Here is a 20,335-nt window from a genome sequence, read left to right on the forward strand (position 1 = left end):
CCTAAAGTCGATGACAAATTGTATTTCAATGTTAATGAACTCAAACAAACGTATTTAGAGTCAGTCAAGTGTTCGACAGTTGCGTGTTTATTCAAACTGAAGTTTTTTGCGGCATGTGATAAACAAGTTAATCGCCATAAACAATGCTGATTAAATTCGTTATATTATGAAATGAAATAATTATATTATACATATGCATTTCTAAATCTAAAAAAAATCCAGTGATTATATTAAGGTGACATGTATATAATTTTTTGTTGATAATTTTATTTTGCAAAATTTGGCCCGGAAGTGATTCGGCTTAGGTTATTATTGGAGCAACTGTTCTCTAGCATTGCTAACGTAACTGGTTTTCAGCTAACTCGTAAACTGGCACTTTGGGTTTTATAAAAAACGTTTCAGTCCCCATTTCGTCACATCCTGGATGAAACAATAACTTTCGCAGAGGTTTGCTTGCTGCGTGTCCTTAAAATGACACGTTTGTGGCTCTAAACGTGATGACCGATTTATTTTTAGGTAGAAGGATCGTTGTTTTTAATAGCAGTGTCCTCTTGCGTTAAGATTTGACGTGACCGATATGGAGACTCCTGTTATTGACGATATGATCGACTTTCGCCGGTAAGTTGTTGAAGGTGTCGGTGTTAAGTAATACTACCTGCTACACTACGCCCCAAATATTTGTAATTGGCTAGCATATCGGTACCTAATTACCTTTGCGGTGATATAACTCCAAATCTTTGAGCAAGATCTCATTTCGAGGTGAGGCATTACTATTACGCCTACGAAGCATGCACGTATTGCTACGTGTCGAAAGTATAGGCTGCTAACTGCTTGAAGTGACAGGTCAACTCATTACGTAATACTCATTCTGTAAGAGGTCAAATAAATGAAATTAACATTAATTGATTTCGATTCATAAATCTTCTCCATGATCCACTTAGTGAACAGTCCATGCACTTCTCATGTTGTCTTCCTTATTCTCACTGATTTTGCTCAGGTTACCCAAAGACACACTCGTCTTCCTGCTGTTAGTGATTTACTTTCCAGTTGGTGTTTGTTTGATGTTACTACGGATTTTTATTGGAGTCCATGTATTCTTGGTCAGCTGTGCACTACCAGAAAGTTTTCTAAGAAGGTAGGTAACTATAAATGTACTTTCTCGCATATTGCCACAGTGTGTGAATGTATTTGCTCACGCTAGTCATGCTATCGTGGGTGTCAAATATCAAAATATTTTGTTTTCACGTTATCTTGCATCTCACAGATCTTATGCCCAAATTACATTTACCCACACCAAGTTGCTGAGGGATTATTAGCTGTTATTTGTGTGTCCTACATGACCCATGCACTCAAGCAGTTAATGTCCTAGATTTTGCTCTTACGCCAAAGAGCGTGACCTTGTCGAACCAATGTTTTAAATGTGTGTGCTTTGTATTTTTGAGAAGTCACCTTTTCCTTTGTCCTAACAGATTCATTGTGAGGATTATGTGCTCAGTCTTGGGAATGCACGTGAGGCAGCAAAATCCTCGATCCCGAGACAAAAACACCAAACTTTACATATGCAATCATGTGACAGAGTTTGATCACAACATAATCAACCTCCTGACCCCTTGCTGCACTGTGAGTTAGTCTCTTTCTTTGCGAGTGTCATTTCTTGTTCCATTGTTGTGGTCATCTACTTTTTCTCCTTACTATCACTGTTTGACCATTTTAAGTTTTGTGTCACTAAGACATGAATTTAATCAGTCAAATGAAAAACATTTAGTATAGCGGGAACTGACTGTGCCCTTTTACGCCATGTGACAATGTACTATTGACCGTAAACCGAGGCCTGCCTATACTTCATTCGCCGCTGAAAATGTCTGAATTTTGCAGAACTGTTATCTGAGCAATCTTTGTCATTTGCTCACTAGCCCCAGTTTGAGGGCTCTACAGGTTTTGTGTGTTGGGCCAGAGGCTTCATGGAAGTGCACTCTGCGCTTGGCAGGGGAGCGATAGGAGAGTCGCTTCAGAGGTACTGCTCTACCGAAGGCGCTTCACCGTTGCTGCTTCTCCCTGAAGAGGACACCACAAACGGACGTGCTGGCCTGCTGAAATTCAGGTCAGTGTCGCTACCTGAAGGCTTTTTGTCTTCAGATGTGATCAACTTGTGATGCGCACTGTCCCGTCAGAATAATGGTGGCTTTACAAAACTATTGACACTGAATTTGGACATTCTCACTTTTGTTGCAAACGTTTTAGACATTGTGGCTGTGTGTTGGTGAACGTACACTATAACGCAAGCTGTACAATGACGACTTTCCACTGTAATGAAGTGTCCTTCGTGTTGTCCCATGAAAAGATGTAATAAAATATTTACAAAAATGTGAGCTTGCCCGTCACCGCGCATGCATTCACACGATTTTATTCATAATTATTTTTGGGATTAATGTTAGTGAAGGAATCCCCTTTTTGGCAACATGTACACGCTTGAACTAATCTATCGGTATTTTCCCTTCTCAGTTCTTGGCCCTTTTCGCTGACAGACTCCATTCAACCTGTGGCCTTGAGGGTTGCAAGGCCTCTCATTGCTTTGGTAATATAATTTTTTGGGACTTTTATAGGCTTAAGTGTGCGGACATATTATATCGTCACCTTCCTCAAAAATGTCCTCTGTAATTTTAGTCATTTTTTTTCCCTCAGAAAACGACAAACTGAACCAGATACTGATTATGTTATATTTAGTTATAATTTCATTTCTGGGGTAGAATTGAATGGTCTGTTAAAGCAAGGATTTTATTTTTGTCAAAATATTTGAACTCAGCTCAACTTTATGGAGCAAAGAAGGTGAAGATATAGCGTTTAGATTTCCATCGTTTGTTAATAAGCTGCTGCCAAACCATTTTGTAGTTCAACTAAATAATGGATTTTCTATATATTTTTTTTGTCTGCAGAGCACACCTGAGTCCAGTTGGTTGACAGAGCTGTTATGGACATTTTTTTCTCCGTTTACAGTGTATCATGTAAGGTACTAAATATCTTGTATCATTATCTCTTGCATCTTGGTTAAATCGTCAAAACATTTTATTTCGTTTTTAAAATTTTTAGTGAGTAAAGAGGGAAAGTGATGATGACTGGAAATGCAATCCCAAGAAATTTTCACGTGTAATTATTGTCCAACCATTCAAATTGTTCTCCTTTCCGCCTTCAGTTGGTTGCCGCCGGTTTCACGAGAGGATGGTGAGTCCTCACAGGAGTTTGCCAACAAAGTCCAGGAGGTAAAATGAAGCCACTTGAAAAGAATTTGGCTAAATCTGCATGTTTTTTGCTGTGCTTTGTCTAGCTACCGCGTTAGTCAGTGCAGAATGGAAATCGCTGTGTGGTCTATGGTTGCATGCCAACTAAAGTGTGATTACGGTGGGATTTTTGTCCTTGCAGTTGCTCGCCGGCGAACTTGGCTTGGCCTCAACAAAGATCACTAAAGCTGACAAAGCCGAGCACATCAAAAGACAACGACATGCCCTCCCGCAAACATCTACCAGTAAGCACCTAAATCAAAGGACAAACTTAACCGCGCTGCGTTTGCACTTTGACAAGATGTTTTTCTCCCTTTAGGTTTAAGATCTGGCTCTATTGGCCTGGGTTTCATGGTGCAAGGTTTGGGAGCAGATGAGCGAAGGATCGCGCAAATGGCCCAGCAGGTGAAGGATGTGCTGCCTCACGTCCCTCTGAATGTCATCTCAAAGGACTTGGGTATGACGCAATCAGCACACTTTGACTTCCGACATCCTCTTGTGCTGGCCTCTGCAAAAAAAAAAAAATCAAATCTTGTTTCAGAAGTAATTGCATTGATCGGATCTAACATCTTATGCCAGATTTGATTTAGACTCAAAAGATAATCATTTGTTTTTGTACGCTTCGATAGAGAAGGGTCCTGCAATAATTTGTCAGGAGAACACAATGAACATGTATTTCATCAAATTTTATAGCCGCAAACTGAGAGGCGCTTCTTTCAATTGCATACCATTTACTTACGGTGGGTGTCACTGCTATCTAGCGAAAACTGTGAATCTGTACATTTTCAATTGGTTTATTGAAACAAAGTGAACTCATTTGTGTAGTTTCTCAAAACAAAAAGATTCCGTGATTTGTTGGAAAGTGGAATATTTTCCAAACTTTCACACGCCAAACTAAACAAATTGACTCACGTTTTTTTTTTTTTTACTTTTTTTGAAAAAGTAACTTATGCAGGAGCAGCTGTCAATCACAGCTCACGCTTAGACACTCCCACATACACACACATACAGGCTTGCCAGCGACAGAGGCCACCAGACACTTGTGTTTTAAAAAGTGTGTTTTAAGTTTTATTATTAAGTGTGTGGGTGGGCTTAAGCAATTAAAAAAAAAAGTCTGTATATTAACAATTTTCACTGATCAAAGTTGGGTCTGGAATCTATCCCCCATGATAAAGAAGGGGTTCACTTTAGTCCGAACTTTTCGGAAGTGTGTGACAATCATTCTAGTGGACAAATAACATGAAAGTCAAGTTGCCCTGCGAAAATAAAATGTTGAGTCTGAATTCTGTTTCCTCATCTTGCACGCCATGAGTCTGAATGTTGCCTTTTGATTTATTTTTTTTCAGCAAAAACTAATTGTGTTAACGTCACCATAACAAACCTGCTGGAAAATAAGGAGGAATCGTCAGTGGAAGATACTGAGGCGTCGCCGTTTGGAGCTTCAGCGAACAGCACTTTTTCATCTAGTTCTGCTCATACAATAAAGGTTTACATCTTGGACTCCATTCTAAACTGTGACATTCAGAGAACATTTTTTTTAAAACAATTAATTTCTCAATGCAGTTTAATTCTGTTTTGCCTTCTTCACAGCCTGCAGCAAAATCTTTTGGGAAATCACCTGCTGACCGGCATTTGTCCCTTCAAGAGAGGAAAGAAGCGCTGTATAATTCTGCAAGAAGGTTTGATTTTCTTGTTCTCCGCAATATTGTGTCCTACACGTTATGTACTCCGCTATTGGCGCGGAATACATTTTTCAATTACAGTAGTTGTTTGCGAGATGCTCATTAGCATCCTGGCACCTATCGAAGTGCCCTTGAGCAGTGCATTGAAACTCATTTTGGTTTAGTGCACAAGAGAGCAGTATTGCTCGCTACTTGTAAACTGAATTGTTTTTCCAGTATGTTTTTAGAACATTTTGCAAGGTTACACTATTGGCTGCCATTTTCCTTCCAAAGTGATATGGATTACCTCTGAAATTTTGGTTTAAAGTGTATGTAGCTATTTATCAGTGTACACCCCCCGCCCCCCCTCTAACGGACTTTAAACTTTCAGAGCAGCACTGATTGAAAAATACAGGCAGTGGTCATTTCTTCCATCAGATGTCGCTTTAATCATCTCAATATAAGTTTGTCAGTAACAGTGTTAACAACATTTATCAACATCGTCAAAGACAATACCCACCCAAACTCCCACCTGTTCGACCTGATGCCCTCTGGCAGGCGCTACAGATGCATCAAATCGAGGACCAATAGACTGAGAAACAGTTTCTTTCCGAGAGCCATCTCTATTCTGAACTCTCACACACACACGAGACCACCCTTACCTTGCAGAACAGCATCGTAATGTGTTTTTGTATACCCTATTCAGTATTATTTTCCATTGCACTCTCTTATTTATCTAATTTATATATTTGTCTGTATTATTGTTGTATTGCACTGGAGAGGGGAGCTCTCTAATCTCGTTGCACTCTTGAGTACAATGACAATAAAGGGATTTCTAATTCTAATTCTAATTCTAAAGTGTGTGTTTTTTTCCCCTCCAGACGTTATGTTGAAAAATATGGATTGGATCAAGAAGATGGTCACTGAACACTTTGGGTTACGTCAGGATTCCCAACAAGAAAGAATCATTCAATCTGTCTAGTTTGAAAGATGATTTTTATATTCAATCAGCTTGTGGTGGTGTTGGAAAACCTACTTGACTGGACGGGTCAAGGAGTGTTCTCACCATATACAGTATAAGTTGGTGGAAGGGTGCATAATGCATGTGTTCGATTCTTCATTCTTGCTGATGCATAATTTTGATAACACTTTGTATTATGATCCACTGACTGTGAATCATCTATTTATTTTTATAATGTCCAGAGTCATTGATTCCAAATAAAGTTCAGTTTGACATTGCCTTTTGGTGCAATTATTTCATGACACTTGCACCAGCAACTGGACTATCACTACGCTCCAACGCAGATCATCTGAATGTGAAGCAACTGCATGTGATATTTTTAGTTTCAATATTTTGTACTCCTCGAATGTTTACTATAAAACAAGCTATTAAATATATTGCTCAGTTAAATATAGTCTGCATTTCGTCTTAAATGTGTGCTGTTCAAACTTGGGATCGGTTTTAATAGTAAAATTTATTTCGTACCAGGACATCAGTGGGACATTAAATTCCTTTGCGTAAAAATAATACGGTCTCGGAAATGTATTTTCATATTGGGACAGAGCTGTATAGCGTGCGGGTTGCAGAATTTCTTTTCGTGCACATTATATCATTAAATGCTGTAACGTATCGTGGCTAACTGTATAAGTGTTGGTGCGTTTTGCCTTAGTACCGAAATGTCCCACTGAACTTAAATGCATCTTAGCCAAACCGGAAATTGCGTTGTTTCCTTTCCATTCCGTAGCGTCGTGATTGACAGGCTAACAAGTTAGCAATGTCGGGGATTGAAGACATTTCCAACGATTCTGTGACATTTCAAGAAGATAACGAGTTTAATGCAGAAGCAGGAGATCATGTCGACGATGACTTTGTCATTAATCGATATATGTTTTACAGGTATTGTCCTGTTCCACAAACGTAGTTGTGTCTTACTAGCTAGTTGAAATAAATGGAACGTCTACTTTTGAGTGAATGAAAAGTATCATGCGTGTCCAAGTCTGATTGAAAACATATTTTTTTAAATTTATGTCAACTGCAAAGCTTCGTGTTGTGTTTCAGGGACAGGAAAGAGTGGGCTGACTTGGAGCCTGTTCCTCAAGATGATGGACCAAACCCTGTTGTCAAGATTGCTTATTCTGAAAAGTGTAAGTTTGGTACAGATGTGTGGTACAGTGGCTGGCATAGACACGAATTTATATTCTGTTATTAAAATGCCGTTTGCAGCATGGTACCGTCAAGTTACCAAACGTCCAGTGCAGAGAAAAAAAAGTATTTTCCTCGTTTGCTTTAAATTATTTTACATGTCACATTTTAATGTTATTGACAAAGCCAATTTAATTTGATATCACAGACAACCCAAATAAACATAAAATGCAGTTTCTCAATAACTTTTATTTATTAAATGGAAAAACAATTCACACGAATCGCCCGCACTTTGTCATTTTTTGTGTCTAATATTTTAAACCGTTTGTTTTTCAGTCTCTGATGTTTTTGACTATTTCCGCGCCCTGCTGAAGAATGACGAAAAGAGCGAACGGGCTTTTGCCTTGACAGCAGATGCTATTGAGTTGAATGCTGCAAATTACACCGTGTGGTGAGATGGCTATTATTGTCACATTTCAAAATGATGGTTAAAATGTGAATTTGAAATGTTTTTTTTTTTTTAAATACTTACCATAGCTTCAAATTTTATTTGTATTGTTTTTTTGTTTTTTTTTGCAAGGTCAATACTTCACTTAATAGTTTCAGTTATCTTTGGCTCCATGAGATTATGTTTTCTTAATGGTTGTACATTTCTTAACACTTTCGCATACATACATTTGCAAATGACTGTAGGCATGATAGTTATAGTGTGTTGTTGTGTGGGGATCATGCAGGCACTACAGGCGAGTATTACTACAAGCGTTGTCAAAGGACCTGAGGGAAGAAATGAGGTACATTACAGCCATCATTGAAGATCAACCTAAAAACTACCAAGTTTGGTGAGTGCATGTAAAGAAGTGGCTGACCAATTAATGCTTCAATGAAACATTTGTTTGTGCTAAGTAATTTCTCAGTAATCAGTTCAAGGTACAGTGCTTAACAAAGATTCAGATGAAGCGGTTATATTATATTCTGATACCGCTTATGTTAAAAGAGTGAAAATATGTCCTTGTGTCTTGCAGGCATCACAGACGTATAGTGGTTGAGTGGTTGAATGATCCTTCAGAAGAGTTGGAGTTCATTGCAGACATCCTCAGCCAAGATGCAAAGAACTACCATGCCTGGCAGCAAAGGCAGTGGGTCATCCAGGTTGGTGGTGCAACTACTTAAGAGCATAGGACACCTCCTGCCCCCATCATTGAAAGCTTAATTTAGGCATTGGTTTCATACTTTCAATGTATGTTTTTGGGTTTTTTTTGTGCCAAAATTGAGTGAATACAAAGGCATTTACCTCAGTAATTAAAGAATGAAAATTCTTCATGTGAAATGTAATAATACAAGAGAAAACAAATGGCGTCGATTGTGCTGAAAATTTGAATATCTTAATGTGTTTAAAAAAAAAAAAAAAAAAAAACACGGACAGCTGAACTCCATCAGAGGCACTTTTAATGATTTGAACCGGGGTGTGTCGACTTCACAAACTGATTTTTATACATTTGTAGGAGTCCTATTTCCAATCCAACGAGTATTACCATAAATTGTAATGCCTAAAGTAACAAAGTTGCTTGCGCTAACTTTTTTTTTTCTACTGCTCATCAAATTGTCAGGAGTACAAACTGTGGGACAACGAGCTGGAGTTTGTCGAAAATCTCTTGGATGAAGATGTGAGGAATAATTCGGCCTGGAACCAGAGACATTTTGTTATTACACACACGACAGGCTTCTCGGATCAAGCCATACTTGAGAGAGAGATTGAGTAAGTCCGGCAGATTTTCCCAAAAGCTTCCTCACAGGATATGTTTACTATTAAGTGGACTACCAACAATCATTGCCTACAAAATTTGTTGCTTACGTACCACCATGTCCAACTGACTTTAATTTTCCTTTTCTTCCTATTTTCACGTAAGATACTGTCTGACCCAGATCAAAAAGGCCCCCCACAATGAAAGTGTGTGGAACTATTTGAAAGGGTAAGTCATTTCCCAGCTGCAGTTCATATTCCGCATTAAAAAAATAAATGACTCAAGGCCGCTTCATGAATCCAGATTTGACTCGTTTGTCTGAGTGTGCCTCAAGAAAATGATGTTGGATCATGTACTGTGAATCAAATCTAAATTGATACATTGATGCCAATAATAGTTGAACCTCAATTATGTTTTTCTTTCTCCCACCCAGGATGCTTCAGGACCGAGGTTTGTCATCTCAGCCCGGGTTGCTGGAGAAAGTCCTGGAGTTGAAGGAGACGCGTTGCTCCTCTTACCTTCTCGCGTTTCTCTTCGATTGTTACGAGGACGCTTTGGAGAACAGCAGTCAAAAAGGAAAATCGGAGGAAGACCGAGTGGAAACTTTAAAAAGAGCTCTAGAAGTAAGTGATTCAACTGGTCTAGTATGACTTTGCAGTTTCTGGACTTTTCCTTGTCTTGTACGGTGGATTGTACAAGAATTGTTGTTAACGACCTTCTCTTTATTTTCTTTTTCTTCTCCAAGATTTGTGAACTTTTAGCCGAGGAGAAGGATAGCATCCGCAAGGAGTATTGGCTGTTTTTGGGACGTTCTTTAAAGAACAAATACGGATCAAGTGAGCCAGTTGATGCTGAACTTCCATCCCCGACGGCCGAGCAACAGGAAGTGAACTAGATGCGCAAAGTTCCACTACACTCTCACTCATGTTTTTCTTCTTTTTTTTTGTTGGTACTGCATTGGTGTTGCATTTTTTTTTTATATCCGCTACCGTTGGTCAAGGATGGAAATAAGTGAGATAATTGGCAGATACATTCATTATGTATCATTAATGTTATTTGTTCATTTGCTTGTTGGCGCACTTTCAATTATATTTGAAAACACATTTAACCTCTGTTCAAATGACTTGTCACTTCAGTCATTCATTTTCTCACTCCCCTGTCCGTTCTTTGTAGTTTCAGTAATAATAATAATGTAAGGAAGTTTGCTCCGAACCCAGCTTGTTTCTCTTTAGCTGTGCACGGGCGGCAAAAACAACCCTCACAAACACACATTAGCATTCAGCAACATGCCTCACAACGCTGGGAGATCGGAAATCGATTCACATCGCTTCATCCAGCTGTTTGCTTCATTACATCATGTTCTCCGCCTCTGGTTTTCTACCAAATACAGCAGAATGTGGTAGCTTCGTGTTCGAATAGCACTCCAGGTTCTTGGCCTGTTTGTACGCAGTCAGCATTTATAAAAAAAAATAGCAGATGGTATGCTGACATGGCAAAAATCCGTTTCTCATGACGAACGAGATAACTGCTGCTTACTTAAAAGTATTTGGTGTGAAGTAAATCAGCCAGAAAAGCAAATGCTTACAGCGCTCCCTGGTGGTTGAATGGTGAAGGGTCAATGTATAATTAAAATGATGTACAGTACAAATTCAAATAAACAAATGGGAGCGGAACCCAAGGACGTTACATTATGTGAGTGAAGTGAATGTATCAAAAATAAAGATGAATGAGATCAGTCTGATCGGCCTTTCTGTTCCTCTGGGTTAATGGGGGGGGGGAAATCACACTATCGAGTAATGAACTATTCATTGCCAAAATGTTGTTTGCCACATGTTCCTTCAACACTTTAGATCAATCAATAATTAAAAAAAAAAAAAGACTCCTTTGGAGACTGACCAATCGTTGGGGTAGCTTCAAATGGCGAGTCTGAAAACATAAGCACAAAAATATATTTGAGGCAAAGATGTCAGGGATGACCACTGGAAAGAACAAGTTCAGTGGAAACTAGTTGGATGCACATCAATTTTGAAAATAAAACTCGTGCGCTGGATCATCATAACTTGCACATCTGCTCTCACTTTACTAATGAGCTGCTCCAAATCTCTGATGATCATTATCATAACTATCATCATCACCATCATTGTCTACCTATAATTTCCCTGCTCCATCATATTAGAAACTTTGTGAGAAAAACCATGAAGCAAGGACATCTATTCATCCTCTTGAAGGCAAAGCTGAACAATCGCGCTGATGGCACCGGATGGGGAGAAATGCACTTTCGATATTAATCTTGTTTCTGCATCGTCTCCTTCCCTCGGACGAGCCTGTCAATGCCTTGCGGTTGACTTATAATTGGCTTCAATATTTCTCGGCATAATTGAATGAAATGGTAGTGAAGTCAAGTGACCCAACACTGCTCAAGCCTGAAATCTTTTTGATTCAAGTCTCCTTCAATGGGGAAAAAAATGTCACCTCTATTTTCCTTTTTTTTTTTTTGCAAGAAAGTTTGACCGGAGTTTTTAGTCAGTCACGAAGGTTGACTAGTGGTTAGTTTAGCTCCCGAATGGTCTTGTCTCAGGGGTGGGCAAACCTTTTGATTGGCGGGCCACAATGGAAGCAAATGGATGGAGTGTTTTGGGAACCTCACCTTGTCGAAGAAAATAAATAAATGTAATTTTAAATGAAAGTGAACCAAAGCATTACAACAATATATATGTCTTTGAAAAAACACATTTAGAAAATAAAACATTAACAAGGTTTATTCATTAATTTTATTTTCCAAGTTCGGCGGGCCAGATTAAAATGTTTAACGGGCCGCATGTGGCCCCCGGGCCGTAGTTTGCCCCCGCTAAGCTCTTAATATGTGATCACAACTTTTATTGCGTCTGAAAATGCATCAATGACTTGTCGGTTACGGTCCCGTTGTATAATGAAGACTCCAGATTGTGATGCAATTACTGTTTCAATAATGAAATTATTACCCCAGTATAGATTACTTACTGCTCCGTTCAGACTGAAACTAATCATTTAATGAGTCTGGCCTTCTCTTGTTGTCAATACGCCGCCTCATGGGTGACGGATGCACGTCTTCCTACATCCCAATGTTATTATGTCCTAACAAAAAGGCAATTATGCTTGTTGTTGTTCCTAAAACCTGAAATCAAACTCATGCCACCCCGATGCTCAGAATGACCTTCACAGGAGGATTTTTTTCATTCATCCAACGGATTTCGAGCAGCTAAAGCCGGGTCATAACGGCGCGAGTGACTTTCCTCGTCATGGCCTGTTGCCGCTTTGTGAAGCGCGCAGGACAATCATCCGTCTTAAGAGAGTGAATGGGCCTCAACGCTGACATACTGTAGAAGACATACGGGAAGCTGTACTCATCCAATTTTTCACACGGTTGAATCCGGCCATTTTATCAAAATTAAAATAATCACTTTGTTCCGGTGCCGGTTCGTTCTTTTCCTGAAGTTATTTTCACAGCCTGCTCTTAATCACAGTTATACGGAACAACAACCAGTTCAGTAGAACCACTTTTCCAATATACTGGCTGACTCAGTAAGATTTTAAGACTCGTCATTACGCCTTGCACGCTCATATTAAATAAAGGACACAAATGTAACATGAAATTAAGCAGTGTAAAAAAAAAAAAAAAATACATCTGACTTAACAAAATCATTGATACAGGCTGGAGTGTGACTTTTCGAAATTGAGGTTTCTCTGCGACAATCGGCCAACCTACACCAGAAGATGATCAACACCAGATGACCAGTGGTCCTGAGGAGAACGTCAAAATTATGTCTCAGAAGAGCTAGTGTGGTCTCAACGACATCATCAAATGTTTTCTGCACCGAGTTAACTCTCTTCTGACAGGTTTCACATCAGCCCACCTAAATCTGAAAGAACTGGAATGCAACATCACTTCACAGATCGCTTTCTCAGCTGGTTGCCTTTTAAAGGAGATGTATTATGCCATTTTTTTCAAGATTATATTAAAACAGTCACCCCTAAAATAAAAGGTCTGTGTCACTCTTCCGTCAGAATATACAATGGAAAATGAATTACAGCCCAATTGTAACTCTCTGGTTTAACTCACGAGAGTTATTTGGGATAGTTGGGTCTCATGCATCTGAGCAGTGATGGAAAGACTTGGTTAGCATGATGTTTTTGTGACATTAGATCTCATTAAAAGGCTCTAGAGCAGCTTTGACACAAGTCAAAATTAAATAATCGGGCAACAACGTTATACGTTTCTTCCCGACGTGAAATGTAAACATAATACATTGCATAGAACTAGATAAAAGAGCAATGCAACATTAATCTTCTTTTAAAACATATTCAATTGTGTTGAGGGAATCCAATCCCCTAAATATTTACATTTACCAGATTTCTGAAGACATTTACAATCATTATATGTTAAAACCAAAGGCAGAAATATTTTTTGTAGACTAAAAAGAATTGCACATATTTTAATTTGGTTAAGTAGTAATCTGTTTTCAATAAGTCAAGTCTAAAAATGTTCTTCCTGTTGTAAAGATTCTTGGATTTTTTAATTAAAAGGCTTGGAGGTGTTAATAATAGTATCAGCAGAATATAATTGGAAAGATCAAATTGAGAAAATAAAGTGAAGATAATGAATAAAAAGAAAAAAAAGAAGTGGCCCCAAGGTTGATCCTTGAGGAACACCTCTAGGCTGAACTGATAAATAGCTGACTTACAGTCTTTTGAAAGTATTTGTTGACTGAAACACATGATGAGCGAGGTAAAGTCAATCTAATCCTTCCGCCGAGACCGCGTGGGCTGCAACCATTCCAGTGGTCCAGCTCTCCCTCTTGCAAATTCCGCGGCCTGCACTCATCTGCGAAATTACCAACTTGGATCTAACCCGCCTCTCCGCAGAGATACACCACACGCCTTGAAGAATTTACGCCGATCACAAGAAAGAACTATGAGACTACCACTGTTACATAACAGTGGAGTGCTTCACAGAGACATTTTCACAACGAGGCTAAATAAAAGACTTGGATGATAAATTTCACTCTTGATGGGTGACAAGACCCTGATAGACTCAAAAATTTGTTTCCAAGCATTTAAAAATTCAATGTCTCCCAGTCTGGGAACTAATGTGATGAAATATGATACCAGGCATGGTGTACCCAGCCTCTAAATGGGATAGGCCCCTACTCTGTATTGATTTTTTTTTTGGTATTAAACTTTTATCTGTAACTTCCAGTGGAGAACACACGCATATTGAGACTTAAGGCTGCATCATCATCTCGATCTCGCAGCAATGTGATGACTCACGCATGCATTGATCTGGACAATGTAGAAGTGTTCCTGCCAATAACCTACCTCGTAATAACACGAGAATCCTCCTCACTTACATCTGTTTTCCTACACACACAAATGGTTTTAATAAGGCCAATGATGGATAATTTGGAGAGGAAGAAGTCGAGTGGGCCAAGTTTGGATTCGGGCATTGCATTCCAGCACCACGGACAGCGCTTTTATGGCTGCACTCAGAAAATCCATCTGACAAAGAACTTATTATGGGGTGTATGATGCACAAGTGCAGGAACAAAAACACAGGTCATGTCATATTTTTTACCATTAGTCCACCACCACTAACATAAAAAAGTTTGAAGCCTCTTTTTGAAGATTTTATTTGCCACACGCAGCATGTTGAGAAGTGAATAACTATTATCCAGGGCTTGAATCAAGTTTTTGTATCACAAACACCAAGTTGGAATTAAGGTCATCATACATTAAAAAAAAAAGTGAATGACCTATCAGTTCAGAGTTGCAGGGTTCCGACCTTCCTGTGTGGAGTTTGCATGTTCTCCCCGTGCCTGTGTGGGTTTCCTCTCCGGTACTCCGGTTTCCTCCCACATTTCTAAACATGCATGACAGGTTGATTGAACACTCGAAATTGTCCGTAGGTGTGAGTGTGAGCGCGGATGGTTGTTCGGCTACGTGTGCCCTACCACCAGTTCAGGGTGTACCTGCTCGAAGACAGGTGGGATACAAGCGGCTCAGATCATAGATGGATGGAAAAGTAGAAGGGTATCAGTTCCTTGGTATCGTCCTGAAAAGGTGTAATCGAACATCCCTTATAAATTATATTATAATATGTAACATAGGAATATATTTAGCAATATTGATTAAGGGTTAAGTTCAGTAACAATTGTTGTTGTTTTTTGTATTACACCCCTAAATTACAATTATAATAACATCTTTAATAGGTCAAACGTAAAAAACAACAAAAATTCTAATAAAAAAATGAATAAAAATAAACTTGTGCTGAAAATAAAAAAAAGCTAAAGATATCTATTTTTAAATCAGTGTCAAAAACACGTTTAGAAATCACGCACTTTCACAGTGAGGACAAATTCGTAAATTTTACAACAGCGTCAAAGATGAAATATTTGGAAAATATTCAGGGGCCTTTGCCTTCAATTTATCTCCACATAAATTCTTAACATTGTCGGTCCACACCGAGTAAAGAATGTTGAGTCCACAGAACCTGTGGCATATAGATTTGCAAAATGGATACACTCACACACACACGCGCACACGCAAACGCGCGCGCACACATCGCACTCCCGCAGTCAGACGGCTCTCTGATGAGGAAGCAAAGGGTCCTAACTTTGCGGGGCTAAGCGTAATCAATGCTCGCCAATGGATTATCGACGGGGCGGTAGGTGCAAAGCGGGGCATGCATGCCTTCCTGGCATGAATTAACATTTCCAGCCTTCCCGTAAAGCGTCGGGAATGCGGAGAGACGCCACAGCGGCGCGGACCACCGTCGCCTTCGAACCGGCCGACAAGAAGAACCGGCCGACGATGACCGCCGGCGACCGGGGCGCCCCCGGACCGGACGGAGGATGAAGACGGCTGCCAGCTGCGAGGGATCGAGAGCGGCAGCAGAGGTGGAATATAATGAAGTTGAGTGGGAAAGGGCTGTGCGCCGTCCTATCCAGCACCCTCCTCTTCGCGTGCGCCCTCAGCGAACTTGTGCTCGGATTAAGATGCGTCTCGCTGGGCTCCAGCGTCAGAGAACACTTCCACCTGGGCGCCGCGGCCGGAGCTTTCTACTCCGGGCTGCTCCTGGGAAGCGGCCAGGTCCTCCTGGGCGTCGCGCTGCTTTGCTGCACGGGGAAACCGCGCAGCCGGAATTTGGTGCTGCTGGGGGTTGTGGTCTTCCTCCTGGGGGTCCTCACCGCCTTCTCCGGAGCCGTGGTGGACGGGGACACCGCTTCCCTGGTGGAGAGGAAGTATTCCCATTACTGTGTCCACTCGGGCCAGGTGAGCCGGGCTTGTGAGGAGCTGAAGGAGTACCAGAGGAGTTTGGTCATCTCCACGGTGCTCAGCACGCTCGAGTGCCTCCTGGGGCTCGTCAACCTGGTGCTCATCCAAAGGTACAAAGCGGCCCAGTTCTCCAGGAGCAGGCAGGTTCAGAGGCACAGCTCCGGGCCCATCATCTTCAACGAGGAGCGGGACTGCTCCTCGGCGGACTTCCAGCCGGTGTCTTATATCAATTTAGCCGTTTTGAACGTGTTGGACGAGAGTGGGGCGGAAGCCCAGCGCGGGGGGCATCCGTCCATCGAGCTGCCGGGATACTCGCCCGCAGACCCGGAACTCAACCACTGCTTTCCCTTCTCCTACCCGCTCCCCAGTGAACTGCCGCCGGCTTATGAGGACATCTTCCCCACCGAGGCACGCGACACATAGCCGAGCGAGCGCTGTGGGACCGTTATGGAAACCTGAAAGCGACATTTTGTCCCAGCTGCCTGCTACACTTTGCATTAACATCACCGTCACACTAATGAGGAGCAACAGGCTGAAATAAGGCAATGCGGGCACAATGCAGCATAAGGCCAGCAGCTTGCAGTAAAACTCAAGTGTGTGATGGAATATTTGCTGTGCAGATTTATATTTGTGAATAAAAAGTATATTTAACCTCACATCTTGCACACTGAACTTTCCCCAAACACATTGCTTTATAGTTTTGCATAGGTGGCATACTAAAAGAGAACTTTTGCAAACAGGAACAAGTTCCGATTCAAACTCAGTACACAAGAAACCAGTCAGAATGTTTTTTTTTTCAATTGCATACAATATCCATTTTTTAAAATTTGGCACAGTGAAATATTTTGTTGTTCAATGAGGAACAAACCCCCAAGATGTCAAAACTTTGCTTTATTTCAAAAGTGCATATTGTAGGGAAGAATCTTCATACCACCAAAATGATCATTTTTTCAGCAGACTCCAAAAATCGTCACATTAGTTCATTAACATTGCGTCGCCAAAGAGCGCGGGATAATTTCAACACTTTGGATCGGCCAAATTGTTAAAATAACACAGACACATGCGGCCTGACCAAAAGTAGATTTGAGAAAAAATATGAAATTTATCAAATTGTGACATAGGTTTTGTTCTTCATCAATGCTGCGTCTTTACTATTAAAAAAATAAATTTCCATTACTCACCTATAGAGGGCACTATAATGTCGTGTGCCAGCCCTTCCGATGATACACACATTGGACAGATCCACTTATCGAGCCACCGAATGGCGGACTCACCTCATTCAAATTGCTATGCCACCTTATATTGTCATCGTCAACATGAACTCATGTTCAATCACTAATTTAATACGCCCCCCCCCCCCCCCCAAAAAAAAGAAATTCTGCCATTTTCAACTACTGATTCCTTTGGTCAAGGTGGAATTCAGAACATTTCCCAATATTAGTCAAAGTCAAACGTCTGAACGTTATTTACATCACAAAAACACGGGTGTGCAGACTTTTTATAACGACTAAATAAGCTTGTCGTGTTTTTAAATGGCCTCATATTACCAATTCTTTTGGTGCCTTAATAGGGAATTTCATCCTTTTTGCTCCCCACTACACAATGACATGCTCGCTATTTGGCGATTAGCCTGACAGATGATTGTTGGCTACGACAAAGAAGGGAAGGAAACATCTGTTCTGTTAAGGATAAAAAAAAAATACAGCTCCACCTCAGGAATTGTCTTAACAACTCCTCAGATGATAAAAGGGCTCCTCAGGGATCCAGGGGAAGCACGGCGGAAGATGCTGATGATGTCGAAAAGACGGTGTGTGTTTAGGCCCTTTCGCAACAAAAGGACTCACAAATGAGCAGCTGTCAGCAGGAACTTTTCACTTGGGATGTCTGTGTTCACTTGTTGTCGATCGTGATCCGTTATTGTTGGGAGAGTTGCGTAAAGAAACGTCCAAAGATTCTCAATGGGTCGATCCTCATTGTCATGAAATCTACAAGGGCGAAAATGTCAAAGTGACGGAAAAGACGGAATTCAGTCTGAACGATAGCAAAATGATCTTATCTAATCCCCCCCTCCATCACGGGGCGACATTCCAGACCACCCCTGGAAAAAGTGAAATCTTTGATTTTGACAAAACAAATCCGATATTTTTTTTTTCTTCAAACGAACACACTTATCATACCTGAAAATGAACATTATCAAGTAAACTTAAAGGCATGGACATTTCTCATTCAGCAAAAACATTTGGTTTCACGCTTCTTTTTTCAAATTTACACCGTCGCAAACTAGTGGTCGACAGTGGAATTACACCCAATATAAAGCAGAGTTCAATTAAATTGTGTTTAAAAAAAAAATCAGCAAAATAGCGTGACTTCAAAACTGTAATGTTGTGATAGAGAGGGGGTTACTGCATTTTCTCCCCCCCAAAAATGTAGTTTGTCTGTATAAATGATCTGAACTCCTGTTTCTAGAGTCCAAAAATGAGCAGATTAAAACTGCGCCATAATGCAGCCTTCCTCAACCACCAAACTGTGATCACTTGGATTCATTTGTTCCAGAGAATGTAATTCGTTATTTTTTTTTTTAAATTACCTTATCATTTAATGCTGTGCACTATTTTACTTGGACAAACAAGCCCCTTCAATCATGTGTTCTTGCTCACAATTTTTTCATGCTACAACGAAGGGAAAATACTGTTCCGAACTTTTAACAACTATCTGCGCTTCCTTCTCGCGGGTTCTCATATCTTGGAAAACATTTTGCTGCTCATTTGATCAGGCTTCATCAATTCATGCCACATGTTGGAGGCACGCCCAAAGGATGAACGGTATCATGACTTGCGCCATATTTTTCGTCGCAGAGCTACTTTAAATATGCCTGATGTACAAAAAAGGCCCGTCAGTCCAGTTTTAAAGCCTCATCAGTGACTTCATCACGATGGCCCATCTATTTGCCTTCAAATATTCATGCGACCCAAAAACACTGCATTCATTTATTTGAATTTACAGCACATAATTATGACAACTGTGTGCTATAGATGAACTGTTAGCCACCGCCAATGAGATTTTATTGGAAGCCTTAGAGCCTAGACGAGAATATTGAGCGTACTCGATCAACCGGGTTATTATTTCCAGCTCCGAGAGTGAGCATGCTCAAATTTGGCGACACAAAGTTGGACCACACAACGTGTTGAGCGTAGTTACACACCCTTTGGCCATAAATTGATAAAGCACGAGATTGATAAAGTGAATTTGTCATTCCTACGCCGAGATTTTTGTTGGTAATTTCATTGTAAAAGTTTGCACGTCTATTATCATAAAATCAGTGTTCTCCAGGCCCGAGAGGCTATTCTCCATGTGAGGGGAACTTTAGTTGGATTGTGTTGCTGCATTAGTGTAATGAGCCTCTCGCTCTGGTCACACAAGGTAGCAAATCGCTGATTTGCAACTCGCAACGTCCTCACTCGGAGGCGTCTCAGGAGCGTCTCCGCACAAGTGATGGCGCTGCAGAATTTTGGAAGAATGATGAATGTTGCAGTGGAAGGCAGAGAAAGTGACATCAAAAGTGTCTTTGGCGATCCTCGAGCCACTTTGTACATCAGCGTGTGTGTCATCCCGTCGCCGGAGCGCCGCACGCACGCTGAACACCGGAATGGCAAAGCGGAGACATGATTATCTGTTTCAGCGGGATGTCAATTAATGAGGAGGAAGATTCGGAAAAGTCAGAACAAAAACTGGTACTTAATTCTAAAAATTGAGCGAAACTATCACGAGGGTAACATTTTTTGGCACAGCACTTGTAATGGATCTTGGACAAGCGCATAGACCATTACTTTGAGTGTTTATCAAAGGGGGAAAAAAAACTTCTGTCTATACTCATGGAAACAAAATCAATATCCCTAAAAGCATTTTATCAGACATGCATCCATTTGTCTGCGTGTCATCCTGCTGCAACGTGAAGAGAGCTTCAGTGGTTTTTAAAAGCCAAACAATGGACCCTTGCTGACCAAAATGGCTTTTATTGCTGATGTACAAGCTTCAACCTGCAAATCTTTATTAGTGAGCATCTGCTGGAGGAATGCTGACAATTTGTATTTGGAAGTTCCGTTTAGCGACTATATCGCAAATCAGCAACACCGTCGGGTTCAAAATCATCACGTGTTGACCCACCAAAATTTGTCCAGTCGCTTCTATTGCTGTGAGTCCGTC

At 40.6% G+C, this 20,335-nt stretch overlaps 4 protein-coding genes across 4 annotated transcripts in view; 3 read left to right on the forward strand and 1 right to left on the reverse strand.

The window, feature by feature from the left end:
- The first annotated feature begins 290 nt into the window (after positions 1–290).
- Positions 291–6,175, forward strand: aup1 (AUP1 lipid droplet regulating VLDL assembly factor). The gene is made up of 12 exons (XM_088293887.1): positions 291–618; positions 998–1,135; positions 1,470–1,620; positions 1,914–2,101; positions 2,503–2,575; positions 2,934–3,007; positions 3,191–3,257; positions 3,418–3,520; positions 3,595–3,732; positions 4,622–4,761; positions 4,866–4,954; positions 5,818–6,175. Exons 1-12 carry the CDS (start codon positions 578–580, stop codon positions 5,861–5,863), a joined length of 1,248 nt encoding a protein of 415 aa, XP_088150013.1. The 5' UTR covers positions 291–577; the 3' UTR covers positions 5,864–6,175.
- Positions 6,176–6,631: 456 nt separating this feature from the next.
- On the forward strand, positions 6,632–10,559 carry fnta (farnesyltransferase, CAAX box, subunit alpha). Its single transcript, XM_088292356.1, has 9 exons — positions 6,632–6,833; positions 6,996–7,081; positions 7,416–7,530; positions 7,814–7,918; positions 8,102–8,228; positions 8,687–8,835; positions 8,987–9,049; positions 9,255–9,444; positions 9,567–10,559. The coding sequence occupies exons 1-9, from the start codon at positions 6,712–6,714 to the stop codon at positions 9,714–9,716; spliced, it is 1,107 nt and encodes a 368-aa protein (XP_088148482.1). The 5' UTR covers positions 6,632–6,711; the 3' UTR covers positions 9,717–10,559.
- A 4,902-nt stretch (positions 10,560–15,461) lies between these two features.
- On the forward strand, positions 15,462–16,675 carry tmem271 (transmembrane protein 271). Its single transcript, XM_088294528.1, has one exon. It carries the CDS (start codon positions 15,764–15,766, stop codon positions 16,553–16,555), a length of 792 nt encoding a protein of 263 aa, XP_088150654.1. The 5' UTR covers positions 15,462–15,763; the 3' UTR covers positions 16,556–16,675.
- A 333-nt stretch (positions 16,676–17,008) lies between these two features.
- The window catches only part of pigg (phosphatidylinositol glycan anchor biosynthesis class G (EMM blood group)), a 38,160-nt gene continuing 34,833 nt past the window's right edge, over positions 17,009–20,335 (reverse strand). The window contains exon 14 of the mRNA XM_088294845.1: positions 17,009–18,117. The gene's annotated coding sequence lies outside the window, so the exon portion shown is untranslated. The remainder of the gene's footprint in view (positions 18,118–20,335) is intronic.

The sequence above is a fragment of the Idiotropiscis lumnitzeri genome, chromosome 4 (genome assembly GCF_059441095.1).
Source record: "Idiotropiscis lumnitzeri isolate Australia: NSW breed Sydney's pygmy pipehorse chromosome 4, RoL_Ilum_1.0, whole genome shotgun sequence".
Taxonomy (NCBI): domain Eukaryota; kingdom Metazoa; phylum Chordata; class Actinopteri; order Syngnathiformes; family Syngnathidae; genus Idiotropiscis; species Idiotropiscis lumnitzeri.